Source organism: Vanacampus margaritifer, chromosome 11 (assembly GCF_051991255.1).
Source record: "Vanacampus margaritifer isolate UIUO_Vmar chromosome 11, RoL_Vmar_1.0, whole genome shotgun sequence".
Taxonomy (NCBI): Eukaryota; Metazoa; Chordata; class Actinopteri; order Syngnathiformes; family Syngnathidae; genus Vanacampus; species Vanacampus margaritifer.
The window spans coordinates 16502927-16525036 of NC_135442.1; the positions used below are offsets into that span (position 1 = coordinate 16502927).

General features: G+C 39.0%; 1 protein-coding gene across 3 annotated transcripts in view; it reads left to right on the forward strand.

Moving 5' to 3' along the window:
• dachd (dachshund d) overlaps positions 1-22110 on the forward strand; it is a 164009-nt gene that overhangs the window by 67119 nt on the left and 74780 nt on the right. For all 3 annotated transcript variants that reach the window (XM_077580064.1, XM_077580062.1, XM_077580063.1), the window contains exon 2: positions 17728-17843. In XM_077580064.1, the coding sequence (XP_077436190.1) occupies positions 17728-17843 (116 nt within the window). The remainder of the gene's footprint in view (positions 1-17727; positions 17844-22110) is intronic.

Sequence of the window (22110 nt, forward strand, 5' to 3'; positions counted from 1 at the left end):
AACGTGTTGGTTCATTTGTCGGCGAGAGTTTGTGATTGATTTATTCATCCGAGGCTCAATAAATGTTTGTGATGGATCCCCGGCGCTGCAATTTGCTCCAAATTAAACTCGGACCTCTAATGACACCTGCATGCAGATATTTGCATACCGCTTATGATAACTAGTTGAAACACGTCTCATTCATCAAGCTAACAAACGGGCACACGAGTCAGTTGAAACAGATTTGACGGTTCAATATGTGACTAAATATACACAATTAATTCTCATATTTATCTCGATTTGCCTTGAGATATGTTGCGTGAGTGATTTTTCCATCACGTTGCACCTCGGGAAAGTGCAGTCAAGGGAATCAGACGACCTCTGTAAATATAAGAAAGTGTTAACATAATGTAATGCATTTATAATTTTATATTCATAGTATAGCGATTGGACATTTTAAAAACAAGTAGCCAACAAACCCGTAGGTAACAAATTGAAAGATGCTGTTTGTTAAGGCGAAAGCAAAATAATATAATGGTGATTAATGCATCAGCAAACCAGTATTGTGATAGGGTTAGCATATTGTTGTTTCTCCCCCTACAGTCATGTGGTGGAAATCTAATAATAATAACAGTAATGCACCATATTTATTTTCTGGATACTCAAAGTAGTTGTAAGTTCTCGTCGTAAATGATGGTGGTCAGCATTGATTTGTAAGTGACAACAAAAATGTTCGAAACTGACCTGGAAGTTAACATTGTATGATATAAGCACTAAGCGCGTTACATTACGCTATTATCTTCCTATACGTCAATATTTCAATATTTCGTGTAAACGTAATTGCTTACATGCATAGTGGTCAAAAAGGTACTATAAATTAAATACAATTTTAAAATATTACTGACTTGAGATTGTGCGCATGCTAAGTAGAGCTAGGGAGCTCAATTTGACAGACAAAGGGACGTTCAAAACCCATTGACACGCCCACCTCTGCATTTGAGCCACATTATGGTCATGTACGACCGTGCATACCCAGTCGACAATATCTATTCTATCATGTTTGCAGATTGCAGATTCTTCTCAAAGTGCTTGCCCTGTCTCTTGTTAAAAACAATAATAACCACTAAAATAAAGTAAACATATCTTCGATCCAATGAAAATAGTGAAATAAGTACATTATGACAAATAAAGTGTACCAAACTAACAGGAGGATATGTTGTCGTTGATGATCATTTCTATTAGTTAAATTTTATAATAAAATATTGCTGCCTACCAGAGTTTGAATATGCCTCATCGCCAGTCAACACAAATGCCAAGTTGTCCATTTAAAGTTCCTCTATGTACCTCTAAGACATTTCTAATAAACAAGAGCAGTGACATTTCTAATCCACGTTAACGTTTCGGTTGCATAGGAACATCTGCCTCAAAGCGACGTCTTTTATTAGAACGTGACAAAACATTTTGTTCTCACTAGGAATAATCGTCTGTATCCTCCACGCTTGCGATTTTCGGTTTATTTTCAAGTCCATTCCCACGTTGAATGCGCTTATGGCTGCGTCTCACACGCACACACGCACGCACACACATATGGATAATTCTTAAACAGATGCTCTCGTGCCATGATTAGTTTGCGAGTGTGTAAAGCGCCGGTCGACACGGATGAAATATAGCGCAGGTTCATTGGGAGTGCAGGGGAAGGAGAAATGTAGCCCATCTGTAATACACTTTGTGCACTAATATCAGCTCCTTTTCTCTGATATTGCAGAGAGAGATATCGATCTGGTAAAATTGTCCCATATTGGAGCTGTCTGTTGTGATATTCATCATGCTGTCACCTCGCAGAAGCACCTACGCGTTATTAGAAACCCGGCTTTGAAGAGGTTGAAGGGTTTTAGTCTGCGAGATGTAGCAAACAATTCATCACGAGGAATTCTGGAGAGGTGACGCTCGCGGGGGGGGGGGGGGGGGGGCTGATTTATGTGTCGTCGGGGTGTACATTAAGAATTATATCGTCACGTAAGAGGACACTGGCAGGCTGCGCTTCGACAGTGCTGAGTAGGCCTATTTGCTCCTCTGCTATTTTTAAATTAAGTTTTTTTTTCCGTAAAGAGAATTCCTGAAGTCTTTGTTGAGGAATGCAGTAGATCACCCCAATGGAGTTATTTGCGCTAGGTGTGACAGGCTAGTCGATAACAATTGTCACACACGTGGGGATTTTTGGGAATCTGATATTTGCACAGCTAAGCGATCCAGTACGGCAGGAGGGATGGCGAAAGCTGCGTCAGCTCTGGGAACGCCATAACATCATAGCAACGCAATAAAGTGCAACTCTTACATAAAGGGAGATGAAGTAACAATGCACTCATGCCCCACTCTCAATTTGTATATAGTTGCTGTCAGAATATCCAACTTTTTTAATGAGTTTGTTTTCATGCAATGAAAAAAAAATGCAATGAAATTTAGGTTTTGAGTTTTTGCTTGTATCCAAAAAACAAACAAAAATAGGGATGGGCGAGTATTAATACCAGGTATCGGCATCCGGCCGATACCAGGCCTTATTTCAAAGTATCAATTTGCCAACCTCTTGTGGGCCGCTTTACGATCGGGAACCGTCTGACAAGATGTATAACCACATATTTTGATTGGAATTATTAGATAGGAGGGATTTGTATTATTAGTTTCATTTATTTCTTTATTAAAAATTATTATGTTCTATACAAAATATGTATTTTACAGGATAAAAAAATTGCCATTCAATTCTCACATACACAAGGTATAATGCTATATATGGGATACATTCAAATTACCTGTCATTGTTTTGTTGTTTTAAAAAAAGAGAAAGAAATATGTATCAAAATTACTAATGGTATCGGTACTTGGTGTCAGTATTGGTGATACTGGTATCGAACATCCCTAAACAAAAATTGCAGTGTAGCTGTCTCCATTTTTGTGTGATTTAAAAAAAAATGTTTTTTTTTTTAGTAAAATAAAATAACTATTTATTTGGAGAATAAAAACAAAGAAAGGTGTATCCACCTATTTGTGGATTTGTTTTCAATATTTTGTATTTAAATTTATTTTTTATTTTTATTATATTATATAAATGTATTTATTTATGAGGTTTTGGGGTTCAAACGCAGCACCGCTCATAACCAAAAGAACACTATACTTATAGTAAAGCATGTTGGTAGCACTTGGCAGCATTATGGTTTGGGGCTGGGTTTTTTCTCCTCAACTGAAGCTTAGGCCAGGGTCAAGGTGAAGAGAATTATGAACAATTAAAAATAGCAGTCAGTACTTAGCGCAAAATCTACAGGCATTGCTTGAAAGAAACATAATGTCCTAGAACCTCTACAATTTATTTGGTGATAATCAGAGGCACTTTCAATTGTGGCTGGCGTGTACTGACTTCCATTTAATATGAGTTTGAAAGTCATTTTTTGGTGTATTTTTTTAGAAAAACCTTGCATTTCAACAATAGACTTTTGCTATCTGACATTGGCCTTATATAAATGACAATAAGACAATAAGACGCTAAACGTACAGTACGTACTGACACTAACAAGCAGTCAGTGTTAGACTGACAACTTCTAGCCTGGAAAGTATACCACAGCAATATTTATACGTACACTGTTGATATTGAGACGTGTAAGTAAAGAGAATCCTGAAGTCTGGAGCAATGCGGTAGCTCTCCCGAATAGAGTTATTTGTGTGACAGCCAGTCGATAACAGTTTTAGTGAATCCGACATTAAAAGTTCAGCTCAACGCCACCCCTCCAGTCGGGATGTGGAGCGCCTGTTATTTCCTGCTCTTTGCTCAAGCAGTCTTCCGCAAAAAAGATCACACACACGTACACAGACGGAATTCAAGTCTTCCGTGTCTTGCGGAGGAGGCGCTTTGATTTGTCTTTAACTGGGTACAAATGCTCGTCTGGGAATGCACAGGCTTTGAACTAAAAGGGAGGAAGGAGGAGTGGAGGGGCTCCTCTCAGAAGTTCCCTCTCCTTCCATGCATGCCGCTTCCAGGCTCTTATTGTTGTATTTAAAGCACAGCTGGCCAAATTGATCAGTACTACCATCGGAGTATAAACACTCCCCCAGCAGTGAGGGACGGTGAGGGGGTCGTACATTTAGAAACAGACCCGATCCCTTAACCTTTTTGCATGTATACAAACTGAGAGAACACTCAAGTTTGTGTAAACATTTCTTTTCCCTCGCCCAGATCGCTTTTGGACTCCTCCTCCGTATTTACTTTTCATTAATTATTGGGGAAATCAGAGAGAGAGCGAGGGGGGAAAAAAACGGGAATAAACAGAAGATAATTTTTGTTGACTGTTTCACACAAGATCTCAATCCTCAGTGCAATTAATGCTAATCACTATGCTCTTCCTGTTTAGCTTCAACTTGAGCTTGTGTCGTGGCTGTCGCTGCTTTCTCAAAACCTCTTGAGCAAATATTGAGAAGGGAATTTTGGAAGAATTTGTTGAATTGCTACCATTTTCTGCTTATGACTGTACTGTCAATAAGATTTTTATTTGTTAATATTACATAATTCCATGAACACAGAACTTAAGTACTACTACACGTACCACTACTAATACAAGTACTACAACTACTATGCAGCTATACTAATTGTAATAATATATTTAGTTTTGTGCAACATCATACTAAATTCTTAAGTCAATATGTTGCTTGTTTTGTCTGTGTGTTTTTTTAACTGATCTTTCAAACAGTTTAGTCAGAGAAATACATTTCAATTATTGCTTTAATGATTCAACCATATTGTGAGTACCTTTACAAGACAACAGTGTTGTCAAAACAGGAACGTTTTCCATTCATTTATTCATTTTTAATACCTCTTGCCTTGTTCAGGGTGTCACGTGAGCAGAGGTCTATCCCAGGCTGGCTGGTTGGCTGTCAATCGCAGGGTTAGAGTTAGGGTTGCATAGCATGAGCAATACATCTTTAATAAACCTAAAAAAAACACCCAAAACAGGGAAAACATTTAAAGCCCAGAAATGACATATGTTATCCAGGGAGGATGGTTGGATTTTGTTTTTCTTTGTCACATTTCCAAAATGAGAATGTTGAGCCATCTTGCTTTAAAATGACCTCTCATTGTGTTTTGGGGTAGACATTTTATGTATCAAAAGTGGTATCGGTACTTGGTTTCGGTCTACTTTTTCTAAGCACATCAGGTTTTTGAGATATATCCTTTTTTTTATGTTTGATCAATAAAGGCTTGTACAACATGGATTTTTATCTTGCGTTGTAATTTATAGCTATGACGTTTCGAGAAAAAACCTACCCCTTAATTAATAAATATTATTAAATATTTTTTTATTACTATTATTGTGAAAACCTAGTGTGCTAGAGAATAAAAGGGCATATTTGGAACCATCGCAAAAAAAAAAAACATCTAGAAAAATGTACTTGCATCTCTGATAAGAAAAATGTAATGAACACTTGTAATGTGAGGCCCAGTTATACAGCATCCAAGAGTTATAGCTAGATCTCAAAACTTCATTTCTTAATGACTATTATCAGTTCATCAGGAATTTAGAGCCCTCAAGTCCCGCTACTTTTGTGGTTCTTCGGCGTTTGTTAACCATCACCCCACTGCCAGAATTAAAAGCGAAAGCCTTTAACTGTTGACTCCATCTGAAGTCACTCTCCACGACAATTTCAAACAATAATGACGGGGGGAGCATGAATAAAAATGCAGCTTGATTTCTGTTCTCCTAAGCTTCTTGCTACGGGGAACCAATTAACTACCCTTCAGGATGACTTTCACTCCTAACTGCCGGTCTGCTCCGCTGCCAGAAAGCGGGATTAATTCTCAATTAATCCCCGCAGCAGAACAACTCCGCCTTTGTCTGCCGGGGAGGACATGAGCATACAACAGTGAGGTGACTCCGAGAGACGCCCCCCCAAAACACCCCCCTTAAAGATTGTTACGCCCTGTAGACTCGCTCTTCTCAAGCTGAAAATAAGAGCCATTAAAAGGAAATGCTTGACAATGATTTTTGTTTTAGGATTTCCAGCTTTATTAGCCATGCATATTAATGAGTCAATTAATTCCATTCGTCCTGGCGAGTGGCCTGTTTGTTTTTTGCGCCTGACCTTTTATCTTAGATTCGTTCACGCTCGGCTCGCTTTAAGCACCCGCTCCTCGCTGCGATTCCCATAGCCTCGCATCCAAATAAGGACTTTTTATGTGTTTAGCACTAAGATGCTCCCCCCCGCTTTTGTTTCGCTGCTCCATCTCTCAGAATGGAACCTTTAGGAGTGCTCAGCTCCCAAGATCAACGTCAAAGAAGATGTACATTCAGTTTTTTAAATTTAGCATTTTATAACATTTCTTAAACTTCCGACAACTTGATTGAATCATTTCTTGAACAACCAAGGAAATTATTGTTTGTTCCACTTTCTGATGGGCTTTCACGATATGCATTTTTTAGCTACATGAGGACTTTGTGTAATTGAACCTGCTTTAACCCTATAAAGCCTGAACCATGAAATATATGAGAGAAAATTCTGATTGTTTGCACATCGAGTATTCAGAGGTCCTTTTTAACAAATGAAAAAAATTTTGTTTTTAAATCAACTTCCACATGACTTTTGATTTGTGTCATATTTGATGCATCTGGTCACAATGCTTTAAATTTGTACATTTATAACTGCCAAAAATATAATAATAAACAGACATATCAAACATATTAGTATTTCCAGAAATCAGAAAAAACATTTCCCATTATTAATAAGTATAGGTGTCTCTCCTTTCTCAACTGGGGCATCTTGCAAGGTTGCTGGAAAAGCCATCAGCTGGGTGATACTGCCCTCTAATGGATTATCTGTGCAATGCATGTGTCAGATGATATACGTCTGGGTTTTAATGGAAAAAAATATATACTCATGAAATAGAGGGCTCAAAATGTCTTGTACTTAATATGATACGTTTGGCTTTATTGGGTTAACCCATCGAAAACTCGATTCAATCAAGTGAAAGTTTCAAATTCAACCTTGGTAGTCAGATGCTGCCTGAGCGTACTTCGAACCACTTACCTCTTATATCCTCCCAACCCCTGCACCTGCTATCGCCTTTGTTTGTTGCCTCTGTCAGAATGCCTGCCGGATGCATCCTACCCCCGGCCCTCTCAAAACAGACGGGAAATATGCTGTTATGGCACATGGAATATTTGCCTGATGGGATTTGTAATAAAATTACGACATTTCCTCTCCATCAGCCTCTCGCTCTCTAATTTATGATTACGCTGGCAAAAAGGACATGTTTTATACATAAAGACACAAGTAGCCTCCAGTCTGCATGAGTAGCCCGTGTCCTGCTTTCAGAGTTCCTCAGAGAAGACAGGAGAAATAATTGAAAAAGTTGAAAAGTGTAGCTGCGCTGTGTACGTATCGTGTAAGGGATGCTCAGGAAATGAGATTAATCAGCGCGGCAGACATTGTGCGGAGAAAAAAAAAGTTTGCCGTGAATGCCTGACAGTCGTGCTCTTTCTCTCATTTCAAATGTTGGCAGGCTAGCAGGCAGCTCCAAGGGAAATGCGCTCCTTTCATACTTGAGTAATTGATGAATTGTATGCAATATGCAAATGAGAATCCATAAATCTTATGAATGACAGCTTAATTTATGTGAGCCTTAATGAATGCAGGATTAGATTTTAATTAAATATCCTCAAAGGCACCCTGACTGGGTAAGTTTTTAAAGCCTTGTTTTGAAGACTTGTTTCATATGCATCACAGTTCATGAAAAAAAAGAGAAATTTCTTCGCAGTTTGAAGATAAAACCTGGTCTGTTTTGTTAACCAAAGGCGCTTAATAAATACTGGAGCCAATCATATCAACCCATCTCATTTGGGGCTTTCCTTGGAACTGTGCACTCGCGTACATTTGATTAACTGCATTTACTTTAAGCGCTATCTGATTCCCAACATTTGCTACAGTATCTTTTTAATTAAGAGAATCATCCATTAGGCATGGAAAAGTCAACCAATTAGGCATTCCTCGTCAGTTGCCGTGATGTGGGAAGCCTGCTTACTCATTATCGCGGCCTGTTGATGTGATACTAAACACTCTTACTCGTAGTTACGGCAGCGGCGGCGGCAATTATGAAATCTTCTTTTTTGCTATTAATGAAGCGCGCCTTATAATCAGCAATTTATGGCGTTTTAGATATTTTGTAGATTGAATTTCACAGCTGAGAGGCTTCAAACAGCTCTAATGGAATGCGATTATGAGAAAGTCTCCTCCCAAAAGATTGGAGGAGTACGATCGGCTGTCGATGTAATAACTTTTCTGTGAGTTTGAACAATAGTTCCACATGGAGGCTGTAAAAATTTATTGTTAATAGTTTTTGTGCACTACATTTCTGTCGAGCTGTACAGTTCAGTTCACATCACCAGGGTACGATTCAGAGTGCAGGTGGGGGTGCCTGAGTTTGACATCATAGCAAAATGTCGCCAGTAAAAAAACAACACCATAAACACTGTATTATCTCTATTATAATCAGATCAGTGAAGTAAAGCTAGTTTTTAGGAGTGTCAGGTGATTATAATTTTTAATCGTAATTAATCGCATGACTTGAGTAGTTGACTCACGATTAATCACACATTTTTTTTATCTGTTCTAAATGTACAATAAAGTGTACATTTTAAAAAATTTTTTTAACTGGGAACAAATGTAAAACTAAGAAATATGGCTGCATATTTTAGTCATTGATACAGAAATTTCATAATAATTCATACAATTGAATTGTAAAGGATGTACTGCAAAAAACGAGTGTGATATTGATTTGTGTGGAAGTCATTTTTCTACCACTAGATGGCATAATTGTATTTGTAAGACGTTTGGGACAGCTCAGTGCATTTTTCTTTTCATATTAAGAGCTATCTAATCTTGAACATGAAGTAACTTGTAAAATTCTGCACATTTTTAAAATTGTAAAATACAACTTAACCCCAGCCTCCACAAATATATGCCTTACTATTAAACTTATTACAGCTAAATTTGACGTGTACGTGTCTGCTGCATTGCAACTGGAATTCCCCCAGTACAGGCTTTCTAAGTAAGGGGCGGTCATTAATCGCGCGTAAAAAAAAAGAAAAAAAAGCGGGACCTATCATTACTACAATTTTCATTGTATATGTCTTTTTTGCCAGTAGATTTTTGCCAGAGTAGTTATCCCGTCATGAAGCAAGAGCTTTGTATGATAGATGGCTTTAACAGTTGATTTAAAGTTTGCCTATACATTCCCATGAGGCTCCCCTTGTACCGCTCTTGGGCGGATAACGGCCCTGATCCAATCTGATGTTGACAGATATTAGGCACTATTTTAGGTAAAAATGTGCTAAACTGACTGGAGGTTAGCCGCCGACACTTGAGCTGACAGTTCCAATCAAGCCGAAGAAAAGCACTGGGAAGTGACCAGTCCCTTAGCGACTCCTGATCCCAAGCCGTCGCCCACACAGGGATCAGGCACCAGACGGGAGTTTAAGAGGGGTTTTAGTGGGGACTGAACGGCTGCTAGCCGTATCCACCCCCGCCTCGGTTGCGTTGGTTCCTCACTATTTGATCTGCCATATATTGTTGCGCAACAAAAGGTTCAGAGTGTGCAAGGCGGATGCAGCTGTTCGGTCCCATCCCTAATAAATAAAAACTGTTCCCCGCCCTCACCAACTCGCCCACAATCTTGATAAGATAAGGTCCATGTGGCTACCTGCGCCGGGCGTCTGTTTGACAGGTGCAAGGGGAAGCTGATGGAGATAATCCAAGAATAAGTTGAATGCGAGTGCAGATACAAGATGAGGCGCAGGGATAGATGGCTGCATGAAAAAGATGGATGAGCGAATATATTCCCATGTATCATGGTGTGACTGTGAGATTACGATCATCACAAGCAATAGACTGCCAAGGTCAGCAGGAAATATAAATCATCCCATTTTTTTCTTCTCTGTATGTTGAAGGAAATATTTAATGCATACCTATTGCCTTTTTTATTTAACAGTTTGCTACAATTTACTGATTTTGTCTCACGAGGGTGATTAAAAACTCAAGATATTGAATCAGTTGTGATGATCCAAACAGAAACGTCAAAAGTTGCGTGAAAGATGATGGACCCCTTCAACGATTTAACACTTTTGTGTCTTCATCTTTTAAAGCACTGATACGTTTGGAAGGAGGAAATGGTCTCAATTTGTAAATGATTTACAAAACGCTCGTCTGTTCCTGGTATGTTCGTTTGCATGGCCGCCCGATGTTATCTGTACTCTCGTGTTTGCGAACAAGATTGTATCCGCTGCGCAGAACTTGTAGTCTCACCTATAGCTTTAGTCTTAAGGATAGCGTGACACATTAGTGGATCAGCTGGAGTCTAATTCATGTAAAATGTAATAATGACACAAAATAAGAATCATGTAAAAATAAATAACTGCTTAATTTTGATGACAGTAACACCCCACAGTTAGAACAGTGAACTCTGAACTCACTGTAAATCACGGAGCATGAAGTCTTCCTGAGACTTTAGAATGTCAGCGAAATCCATGGGAAAAATAAAGCGCACATTAAGAATATAACACAATCAAAAGGAATTCCATGAGTTCCATATTGATGATAATCTCCAAGGAGAGATTGACAAGGCATTTTCAAAAATGGTGTCTCTTGGCCACATCCAATATGGCTGTGACGTCCACGTACAACGCTCAAGGCAGGATCTGTGTATATGTATTGTAAATGTTTTCTATGATAATACATGCTGGCGCGTATGGCAAAGGGAACCATTCAAGAGTATTGACTGTGTGTGGCAGCACTGTGTGAAAAGAATACAGTATTATATCATTAAAAAATATGGAGCAAAGAGAAGTAAATAGTAAGCACTGTCTGTTGGGTAATAGTAATAGTAACCCCCCCACATAAAATAACATAACATAACATAACATTGCATGTGACTGAGGTCTGGCGACGGGTCTGGCAGAGTTTCTGACTCATAAATTGACCTTTATCTAGTAACTTTGTAGTGCTTTCCTACCGTCATTGAAACATTTTATTCTTTATACATCCCCGTGTGAAAAATGCTGCCTGTGTTTTAAGTTTAACTTTACTGTAACTTTATATTGGCGTCTAATAATGAAACTGCTTGATATTTCCCAAATCGTCCATATCCTGTTAAATTGTTTTCTCTAAAAATATAAATGCTAGCTTGCATTAAATATTTAATTTAGAGTTGATGTATTCTGTCTAACAATACACTATTGAATTTTCTATTGATAGTAAGTCCTTCAAGCAGCGGTTAACCCCCCAGGGGAGTTTTTAAACTGTTTGACCCGACCAAATACATCAAAAATAAATAAATATAAAAGCTCATAAAGTCAGCATATTCCGGTCCCTGACGGTCCGAAGCGTCTGTGTTTCTGCCTGACCCGGCACTTTGAAAAAAAAAAGGTAAGGAGGCGCTTTGTTTTATCAATAAGACCTTGTTTTCACGGCTGGTCACCACCCCGGCGAACCAATCAATGGGTGCACGCTCCGCTATCGCTGATGGAGAAATGAAAAATAAACCCCAGATAATCCTTCAGTTAAAAGGTTACTCGGGGCGATAAAAGCTATTTTGTTAATTTATTTACTCTCTGTGGTGGAGAGATAAAGAAAAGGAACAATTAGGGGAATTCTAGGTGAGAGATTTTCAAAGGGCAATGACATTGGGTTAATATTTTATAAGGTCTGATTGGCGGAGACCTGCAGAGGCCTTTTGTTTACACACGGAATGATTCACTCGTTTGTTTGTCGGCCGAGCGAGCAGCGGAAATGGAATAAATATCTTCATGCCTACCTTTTAGGCACGTCAAACAAAAGCCCAGATAAAAGGTTAATGGCTCAATCAGAACCGCCGGAAAATAATATTACCATCTCTGTTGACATAATCGGGTTGGATTCCGAAAGACGGGAGGGCGGCAGATGTGTGTAACAAAATCCACTCAAGGCGGCACGCTCACTTGGGCTCAACAATATCGATTGATTTATAACCGATCGTAATCACTGCATTAGCGGCGTTGCGCGTAATGAGATCCCAGTCGCCGTTTCCGTCCCCTTTTGCGTTATTCTACGCCTATCACATCCTGTAAACGGGGGTGAGAACGTGAATGCAATTATCGGGGCTTTTATTGCGTCGTTGCGTTGAAATTGGACTCGTGTTGGGCCCCGTGTAATCCGATTGCCCGCTGCGGCGTAGTGTGTTGGCGAGTATCGAGTTCCCGGCGACTCTGCTGGGTCAACATGAGGCCGCGCCATTAAAGGGGGTCCGGTTCAGGGAAAGTTCATCGTTATTTTCTTTTAGTGACGGCAGCAAATATGTGATGTATCTATTTCTCTGTTTTGCCTATTTGACTTGCTTAATTGAAGCCAGCAGACATGTGAGGCCCTCAAATATCCTTAGCAGCTCAAATATAAATAAAGCCTGGAATCATTTGTTTCACAAGTGACCTCCCAATTTTAAATATTGTCTCTATTTCCGCATACAATTTATACCAGACGAAAATGATAAAGCAGCTGTAAAAATAAAGTGAAAGATTGAGCTTGTTTCCTGATCAGTCCTGCAGCAAGCTCAATAGAAAGTGAGAGCAAAACTACAATGGTTCCACTCCCAACTTAGTTCTAATGCCAATTGCTGCAAAACAGAAACAGATAGAAATATCCTGATGACATATTTCCTGATGAAAGAAGAGACTCTAATCTTTCTTTTGGTAGGTTCCATGTTTTTATAGCAATAGAACACAATATTCTGTGGGCCTTGCAAAATTTGTCAAAATCCAGTAAAACAGCCAGGAGCGAAAGGGGGTTGCTTCAGTAAAAATGGCGTTAAGGATCTGTAAATGACAAAATATAATGTATCCAAAAACAAACATCAAATGATTTTGTTAGTCTTTTTGTGTAATATAAAAACAACAGTACGGGGAGAGGCTGTTTATTGGACAGGGACAATAAACATACAATTGATGCAATGCAAGACTGCCATCTTTAGGTTAACATCATCTGTGAATGGATGAACATTTAACTGGTCTCGATATAAAAGAGAAACTTCTTAATTGAGACTAAAGAACATGAAAAAGGGTTTACAAACGTATTTACATGAGTGTCATGTGACCGCATTTCTGATCTAAGTCGCTAATATTCAGGTTGAGTCTTATTCTTAGAAAAATAAAAATGCATGCCAACCATGCATGCATTCAGTTGTTCTGTTATAATGGCCTAGTTTGGGGCCTTTTTCTGTGCCAGGCTATTTAGGGAAGTCAACATCTGCTGCTTGATAAATAGCCTGGCGCTTTTATTGTTGGAGGCCATGTTGAGTTCCTCTGTGGACGCACTGTGTTAGTTAGCTTGACCGTCACAGATATGCGGATGCTATGTTACCAAGTACATTTGTGCTACTTTCACTAGCAGCTTGTATAAACACAAGCTGACAAACCACTTTCACCTAACTATTTTTTTTACATGCTAGAGTCCGCATCCTTTAACATCACTTTTTTTTGTCCATTTGAGAAGCTTTTTTTGCTTTTTGTATTGTTGGCAAAAAGCCTTTTAGCCATCACGTAGCTTCCATTGAGGTCTTTCATAAATAATTCAGCCAGAGTACGAGTGAAAGTGATGACAGCAAAACTGTCCGCGCTTGCTCCTTCTCCTCCGATCAAAGAGGCATATAGAAATAAGAATTACATTTCCAGACATTCCCAGGTTGAACGGGCACTTGTTCCCCCCACTCGCTTGCTCGCTTGCTGCCCTCCTCTCACTTTCGCTCCCTCGCCACTTCGCTCGCTTGTATATTTTTTCCCGCCCCCTTCAAAGGGTTTGACGAGGGTCGGCTTTTAGTCCTCTCAAGCCACGGCGTGAGAGTCAGCACATTCAGACAGACAGAGCGAGCGAGCGAGCGCACTCTATTAGCAAGCAGCGAGGTAAGTAAACCTCACAAGACACGGCTGAATAAACTCCACTATTAAAGCCGTTTGCTGCGGATGCTGCCTGTGGGAAATGCAATGAGATGGGCTGTAAGGCAAACGACCACAATGGCTGATGAGGGCGCTGGATTCAGCCACAAGTGTTTAATAAAAAAAAATGCACATCGTCACTTACAGTAAACAGATTTAATGGAAAAGGCTGATTCCTGCTCAGTCTTTTTTGTGTGCAACACACTAAACACAGTTTATGGCAATTAGTGTTCAAATTCAGTGTGTTTGGAAAACTACCTTCAGTTCTCAACATCATTTCCGTGAACATTGGTTTTGACAAAGCTCTTGCTTAAAGGCACTTTTACACCTATCATTGATTGTCAGTGGTTTAAATCAGTTGATCGTCTTTGCAAACCTACGCACTGGTTTGGTTTATTTTTGTACAAAAAAAGATCCAAGTTTAACTCATCTGATTGTGTTCACCAATTGCACTTAAAGGCACCATTCTGATGCTACTTTTTCAAAACGAGTGTGAGTACAAGCATTTGCAATTGAATACCATTTGCAGTGTTTATTTTAATTAGTGGTGTCAAAATTGGTGCATTGTGAGTTAATTTAAAGCTCCTTTTATGCCACAATTTTTTTAAACGCACGATTAATGACCACCCCCTTGCTTGGAAAGCCTATACTGGTGGAATTCCAATCGCAACGCAGCAGTCACGCCCACGTCAAAATTTAGCAGTAATAAATGTAATAATAATTCATATATTTGTGGAGACTAGGGTCAAGTTGTATTTGACCATTTTAAAAAATTGCAGAATTTCACAACTTACTTCATGTTGAAGACTAGATAGCACTTAATATGAAAAGAAAACACACTGAGCTGTCACCAATATCTTACAAATGCAATTATGCCATCTAGTGGCAAAAAAAGGACCCCAACACAATCTGTATCACAGTAATTTTTTTAAACTCAATGTTATGAATTATGAAATTACTTTATCAATGACTAAAAGATGCAGCCATATTTCTATTAGTTTAACTTTTTTCAACTTTTATGTTGAGTATGAAAACTTAGAAAAAAATGTATTGTACATTTTATTGTACATTTAGAACAGATATAAAATTTGTGATTAATCGTGAGTTAATTATTGAAGTCATGCGATTGCAATTTTTAATCGCCTGACACCATTAATTTGAATTAAATACTGTTCATAAACACAAACTTTTCTTGAACACAGCATGTGCTTCACTCAAATATAACACTTTTTTGCCATTCGTGGGCCGGCCCATACATTATCCCCAATGAATTAACTGTACTTATAACATACAGTAACAACACACATTCCATAGGCTATTACATAACAGCTTGAAAAAAAGAAAGGTGGCTGCACTGAAAAGTAAGCTAGCATTACATGACAAACAGGTTAGAAAAAAATACAATACAACTCATACTGTAAAGTTGCATGGAGTTATTTACAGCTACACACTTTAATCTACACAACACATGAACAACTGCAAATTAGTTTAATGCGGGAAATGTGTGATTCCAACTACAAAATATAAATACATAAATATAACAGATCACAATTTGGGTTGATAAGAGGGAAAGAACGCTGTTATCAGTGCATTACATGGTAAAACAAATATGAATATTAACACCTAATTATCAACATAACCGGACCATTAAAAAAACATAACAAACCACACTGTGCAGTCGCCTACCTATAATTGTTGTCTTTTGTGTCCGACAGAATCTCCACACACATACACACGGTTGACGTGTCACTCTGACGAATGATGTGGTATTGTTGCGTACAGAACTGTATTGGTGAAATTTTACGAGCACCAATACTGTATTGGTATCTTATATCGGTGCATCCCAAGTACGGGTATGTCACTATTAACATTGACAGCCATGTTGTTAAAGGTCAAACGTGCAACGTAATTTTGGTTGAAACTAGTCTGAGATGACCACTTTCAGTTAATTCCATTAATCAAACTCGGGTGTCACTGAACCAGATTGAAAGAGATTGAAAATTGCATACAGAAATAAGCAATACATTTTCACTCCACAAAAACATGACTGCTTTTTTTCCAGTATTTTCTCCATACAAGTAAATGATCTTATTTTCAATTTCTTACAAAAACTCAAAAAATAATAATAATGCAGTGCAGTCATTTGTATTATATTAGAAATGGGTCTTGCATCCTCTTGTATTTTGTAGGTCCTCATCTTTATCTTTTTATTTGCTGTCTTGCCCTCAGAAATATGAAATTCAGCAGTGACGAAAATTGCTAATTTGTAGTTTAGTGTTCTCATCCAACAATTAAACCAACTGGGAGACCTTTTTTAATCCCCACCCGAGTTGAATTACACCAAGTTCATGTACGGTGAACTAATGAAATGTTGATAACTGAAAACATACCCCCCCTCATTGGTCCATTTCATACCACAAGACAAAAGTCTGAGCTTACAGTCAAATATTTGGTTGGATCGCCCTTCCTATCTTGCTGTCTTCTAATTTTCTCATTAGCACAAGAACAAACATTTATCTCTCAGCGGAGAATGTGTAATTGTGGTTTCTAGTGGAACACAATACATCACATTTGACTGTTGCAGTCTTATTAACCGAAAAATAATTCATTTAAATGGTGGGTGCTGCGCGGGGGGGTTGGGGGGGGCAGCGTCGGCCAACACCATTCGACAATTTGATTTCTGGCCTTGTTTTGTCTGTGTGAAATGCGTGCCATGTTGTTCCGGTTTTGACTGATCTTTGAAAGATTTTAAACAAGAACCCCATCTCACTTGGGAAAGGATTTAGTAGCCTGATAACTCTCAGACTATTGTATGCCCAATAATTTATGACGCCAATATGTCAGCGGTGTCAAGTCAGCCATAATTCATCTTCAGTAGAGACACCAGAGTATACCTTTATGGACTCTTTGCCCCCTTATAATATGTTTTTGTCACCCTGTAGGCTTCTCTTTGTAAGTATAAGCCAGCAAAGTAGGTATTGATTGCAACTCGGAGCTGTATTAACACGCCAATGAGTGAGACGTGTGGAAAGTCGGCGTGGTATCTGCTTCCAAGGCCTTTTTTCCCCTCCTCAGTCAGGTGACTGGGTCATTTATCACGGCTGGATCTGTGCCCCTCGCTCGCTGTAATAAAACCTCCCCCCCATCGGAGTGGTCCAACAGGTCTGAATCACTCTGTCACACCACCTTCCAGCGATGGCATGCATTAAATCAAGCAAGCGGAACATTTCCTAAGGCAGCCATTGCCTTTTAATTTCCTGAAGAAGCTTAAAATATCATTCATTACTGCAACTACACATATTTGGTTTTTAAAAGTCTCATAAATCAATAGTGGCCTGACTGCAATAATTATAACAAGTTAATGTGTAATTTCCAGACTGACGCGGGCTGAGGATTTTAGCATATGCAAACGAGGCAATTCAAATAGTGCGGAGGATATTAATGCGCAGAAACAGGTAACGAGGTACGGGCTATGAATTATGCATCAAAAAGTGGTTGATCTTCAATAAAAGGAAATGAATTCAGCGTGTAATCTAATTAGTTATGGAAGTCTATTATGTTGAGCTGCAGAAAGCAACTGTCCTTGAAAGGGAATTTATTTACAGTGCGTGTTAGCTCGTTGTGGAACGCTCCAAATGTTAACACCAGCCGTCGCTGTCGCCCCCCCTCCACCACCCCCTCCACCACCGCCGCCGCTGCCACCGCTGCCACCCCCGCACTTTCTCATCCGTCTGCCTCTCGTCTTTCCTTTCAGCTCTAGACCCGGTCGGCCCCCGAAGAGGACCCACAGTGTAACTTCGCCCGAGAACCCTCACATCATGCCCCACACGGTTCCTGGTCTCATGTCCCCTGGCATGATCCCACCCACAGGTAGGCTTGCATTCCCACTTCGATTTGGACAAGCAAAATAACCCATTTACATAAATTATATTTGGAATAATTCGTTCTGAGTGTCACATTGTAAAACCCTCCTTGAACACTCTTTACTTGAATAATCCATCGAGGAGTCATTTCATTTCATAAAAATGAATTGTCACATCAGTATAAAATAAAACCAACCACAAATGTAACACATACCTTTTAATCACAAGTGACACGCATATTGCAGCTAGCCAGTCACAGCTAGCATGACATACTAAGATAGGAGTTCATTTCTTTACTCAGTCCTCCATCTTTTTTGCTTTTTTGTTACAATTAATCCAGAAGAGGGAGCAGCCTTATAAGGGGTGTAAAGAGAAAAAGTTAGTGATAAGACAAAAAATAGAAGGAAACGTTTTCACTTTAGTTACCTTAAGTGTTTAGTACGGAAGCATGGAACTGCCAATGTGGAGTAAACAGTTTTGACTGGACTATGTTGCTACATACTGCAAAGTCGTCAGTCAAATGTTTTGGTAAATTTGTTTGAATGTAGTGCAAAATCATTTGAACGTCTTGGTGAAGTCATTCAAACGTATTGCTAAAGTAGTTCAAAAGTATTGGTAAAATACAGGCTAAATGTTAAAAAATTACACTTTTTCCCATAATGCCAAAGGGAAGTGACTTGATTGTGCATGTGCAATTGTGGCATTGCCTCGTGGCATTATGGGGAAAAAGTTTTTAGCATTCGGTCTACATTTGACAAAACATTCAAATAGTTTGAACGGCTTTATCAAAACGTTCAAACAATTTGCAGTGCGTTCAAACGACATAGTCCCGTCAAAACTGTTCACTCCACATTGTCAGTTCCACATTATAGCCTAATTCTTGTGAAAACTAAAATGTTAAGAACAAAATTGTCATGCAGGAATCATGAAACTCAAATCTACATCTTCTCTCAGAGCAACAGCATAGATGGACTCAAATGCTCAACACCACTCACATTTCAGCGTTTGACGAAAATTGATGGCTTTTAAATTGCATGCTCAGCGTACATCATAAGACCTCAGCTTTTTCTTTGGGTTGTCTTGAAATTTAATCTAACAAAAGAAGCATCCTCAATAAGGGGTGATGATAGAAGAACATAGAAAGGCAGAAAAATATAGCAAATAGCTTATTGTTACACTTCTGAGAAAGTTAAGAACAAATTAACACACATGATGTATGAATCACTCTACCTTCTGATCCTGACCGATAAACACATGTGGGGGGGCTAGCCAATAGGTGGCTAAGCGTGATAAGCTAACGCAGCAGTCTACTTTTTCAGTCAGTACAGAACGGAAAACAGACCAAATCAAATTACTCCGTTCACAAAATGTTGGTAAAATGCAGAGACAACAGAATTGGTAACATTGACGAATAATACAAAACTTTTTGGCACCTGAAACACATATGACAGCTAGCCAGTCTGTGTCTAGCTTGGAAGTCTGCAACTTTACTCACTGCCCCTTTCTGTCAAGTAGTACAAACAGCTGGACTTCAACATCACCAGTTCCTACCATGACAGGGTTAGCTTGATGTTAGTCTTTTTCTCTAAATGTCCCACATGAACAAGGTAATCCTTGGATGCTAGCTGACATGAGGCCTCGGGTGTTTTGCGGCGATATGACGATGTTTCAAACTCACAAATTTTCGGAACTTTAGGCCATATTGTTCTCCCAAATGTGGGTCAAATTCCAGATATGTATGTCCTTCCGGGTGTTGGAATTTGGAGGTACCACTGTATTCCCTGCTGGAGGGCTCCCTGCAGCTCATCCTCGAAATGGCAATGGGTCCGAAGTGACACATGAAGCCCCCTGCCACCAGACACCCGCCGCTCACTCGTTCACCAAAAACAGATCGTCTATGTAAGCCCCTGTGGAAAAAAACAACAACAAAGGGAAGGTTGAATAAATTGGAGTGGAGATCTTTTCTCTCAGATTATTCCGGTAGATGTTGCATTTGTTGCCTGGAGTGCATTCTAATTAGCGCGATTAAATCCACTCCACTGCAATATGTACATAGGCGCTGGTTGACGCTAAAGCAAGCTTATCGCCACAAGAATCAACAGCAAGCGTTCAGGCCCTGACGCCCCCTCAGGCCGAGTCTTATTGCGACTAACGCTTTTGTTCTATTTGTGGCGGGCTTCATTGTGACTACTTTGATGTTGGTGGCTTTAAGTGCTTTCATTTGCATATTGTTGTGCTCTGCTTCTTGACACGTCTAACGAAGTTACACCGTTTTCAGCGTTCACTCGGTGTAAATGATATTTACTGAAGTGCTACATACAGAATACACATAAAACAACACTGCTAGTTTTCTACAATAATGTCTGTTAGCTCCCGGCGTCTCAATATACATTAAAGTGTACTGCCAAAATCTAAGGTCACACTCAATCTGGTCCAGAGAAAAGAAATCAACCATATAGCTATAAACCACTGTAGAAGATAAAAACAATAAACTAATTCCTCAACCTTTAGAACAAGTCTTTTAGTTTCCGTCAAAGAAAAAGCAACAGACCTAGTAGCTGTGGTAACTGTTAGGGGTGGGAATCTTTGAATGTCTCCCGATTCAATTTGATTCCGATTTTTGGGCCTGCAATTCGATTCAGAATCGATTTTCGATTGAGAATGATGTTTTTATTCAAAATGATTTGATTAACAATGATTTTTGCTTCAATCTATAGATATGCAAAGAATTGTAATGATCTATTCCAGTCTGACTTGCTAATGCTAATTAGTGCGCTACTCGTGGCACTTTTATCACTCAAAAGAACGGCTCCTCACTGAAAAAAAAAACTTTATTGGAATAACTTGAGCGTGACTTTTTCCTTCTGCTCTCTAATGTGGCTACAACTTAACAGTGTATTAGACCGCGTGGAACCACACTGCCCCTTGGTGGTTAAACCGGGTACAACATGAACAGCGCTCCCAATAAAGGCACACACAGACAAAGGCAAGACAGTATAGAATAATTTAAATAAAATCGATTTTGGGACATTTAAAATCGATTCTGAATCGTACTAAATGAGAATTGCAATTCTTATGACAATCAATTTTTGGGCACACCCCTAGTAACTGTACTGGCAACCGGACTGCTCTGTTTACCTTGTTACATGCCCTGATAAAGCCTACACGGATGAGGAGAGAGAGAGAGAGCGAGAGAGAGAGAGAAACTTCTAAGACAAAGTTTTTTGTTGTTGTTGTAACTTGTGGGCATGCACATTTTTGCTCTACGTGTATATTCTCTAGTCCAGAGCAGTGCCCCCTGCCCAACCTTGCTCTCATGTACCAGACAAGTCATTTCATCATGTAGACATATTTTGACGACCAGCAAAGAAGCAAATAAAAACAAATGATAAAATACAATTCACCATTGTGCCATTACGATGACGTTGTTGTGTAATAGTGGGAGTGTTGTACTCCCGGCCACCTCGCATGCTTCTCACATGCTCCTAACAGAAGAAGTCCACTGGCGCCAATATTTTTCACAAATTGATATCAGGACTAAAGTGCTGTAACAACCGACTCACAGCTTCTCTTTTACCAGCTCAATAAAATATCTCTTTTTCAGTGGCTCTACATACTATACATTTGATAGCTGTCTGGAAGTCGCTTCCAATGTGTTGTGTTAAATGCTGTAATCCAATCCAAACTTCAAGTGCTGTTTGATTGTTCACCGTCATGGGGCGCTGTACTTATTACAGCCTTTGGAGTACATACGAGGAAAGAATCCAGGCAGCCAGAAAAGCGTGCAACTGTTTGTTTGTTTGTACTTAAGCACATGGGAGAACATGGTCCAAAATGCCAAATGAGACAAACCAACATCTTACATATATGTAACATCTTCTTTGAAAACATAGCTAATTTGCTATGCTAGTAATGCCAACCTAATGTCTCACTTTATTATCTTCAAAATGTTGTAGTCTTCCTTTTTTAAATTTCTTATTGCAGAAATATGTTTTTATCTGAATAGAAACACTAACTGAAGACATCACAAAGTAATACTTTTCATTTGACAGCAAATATCTATTTTATATATAAAAAAAAAAAAAGTTGTCCTTTTTTAAGTTGCCCTTTTTTATCTGAGATAGTTTATGTGGTTCTTCTGATAATAATTGGATTTTATTATATCCTGTGTCACCGTCGTGCAATAAATGCCTTATTTCACAAAATGGTGTCATTATTTTTTATTGTAATTATTCTAAAATAATAATAATAATTAAAAAAAACTGCACCCAAAA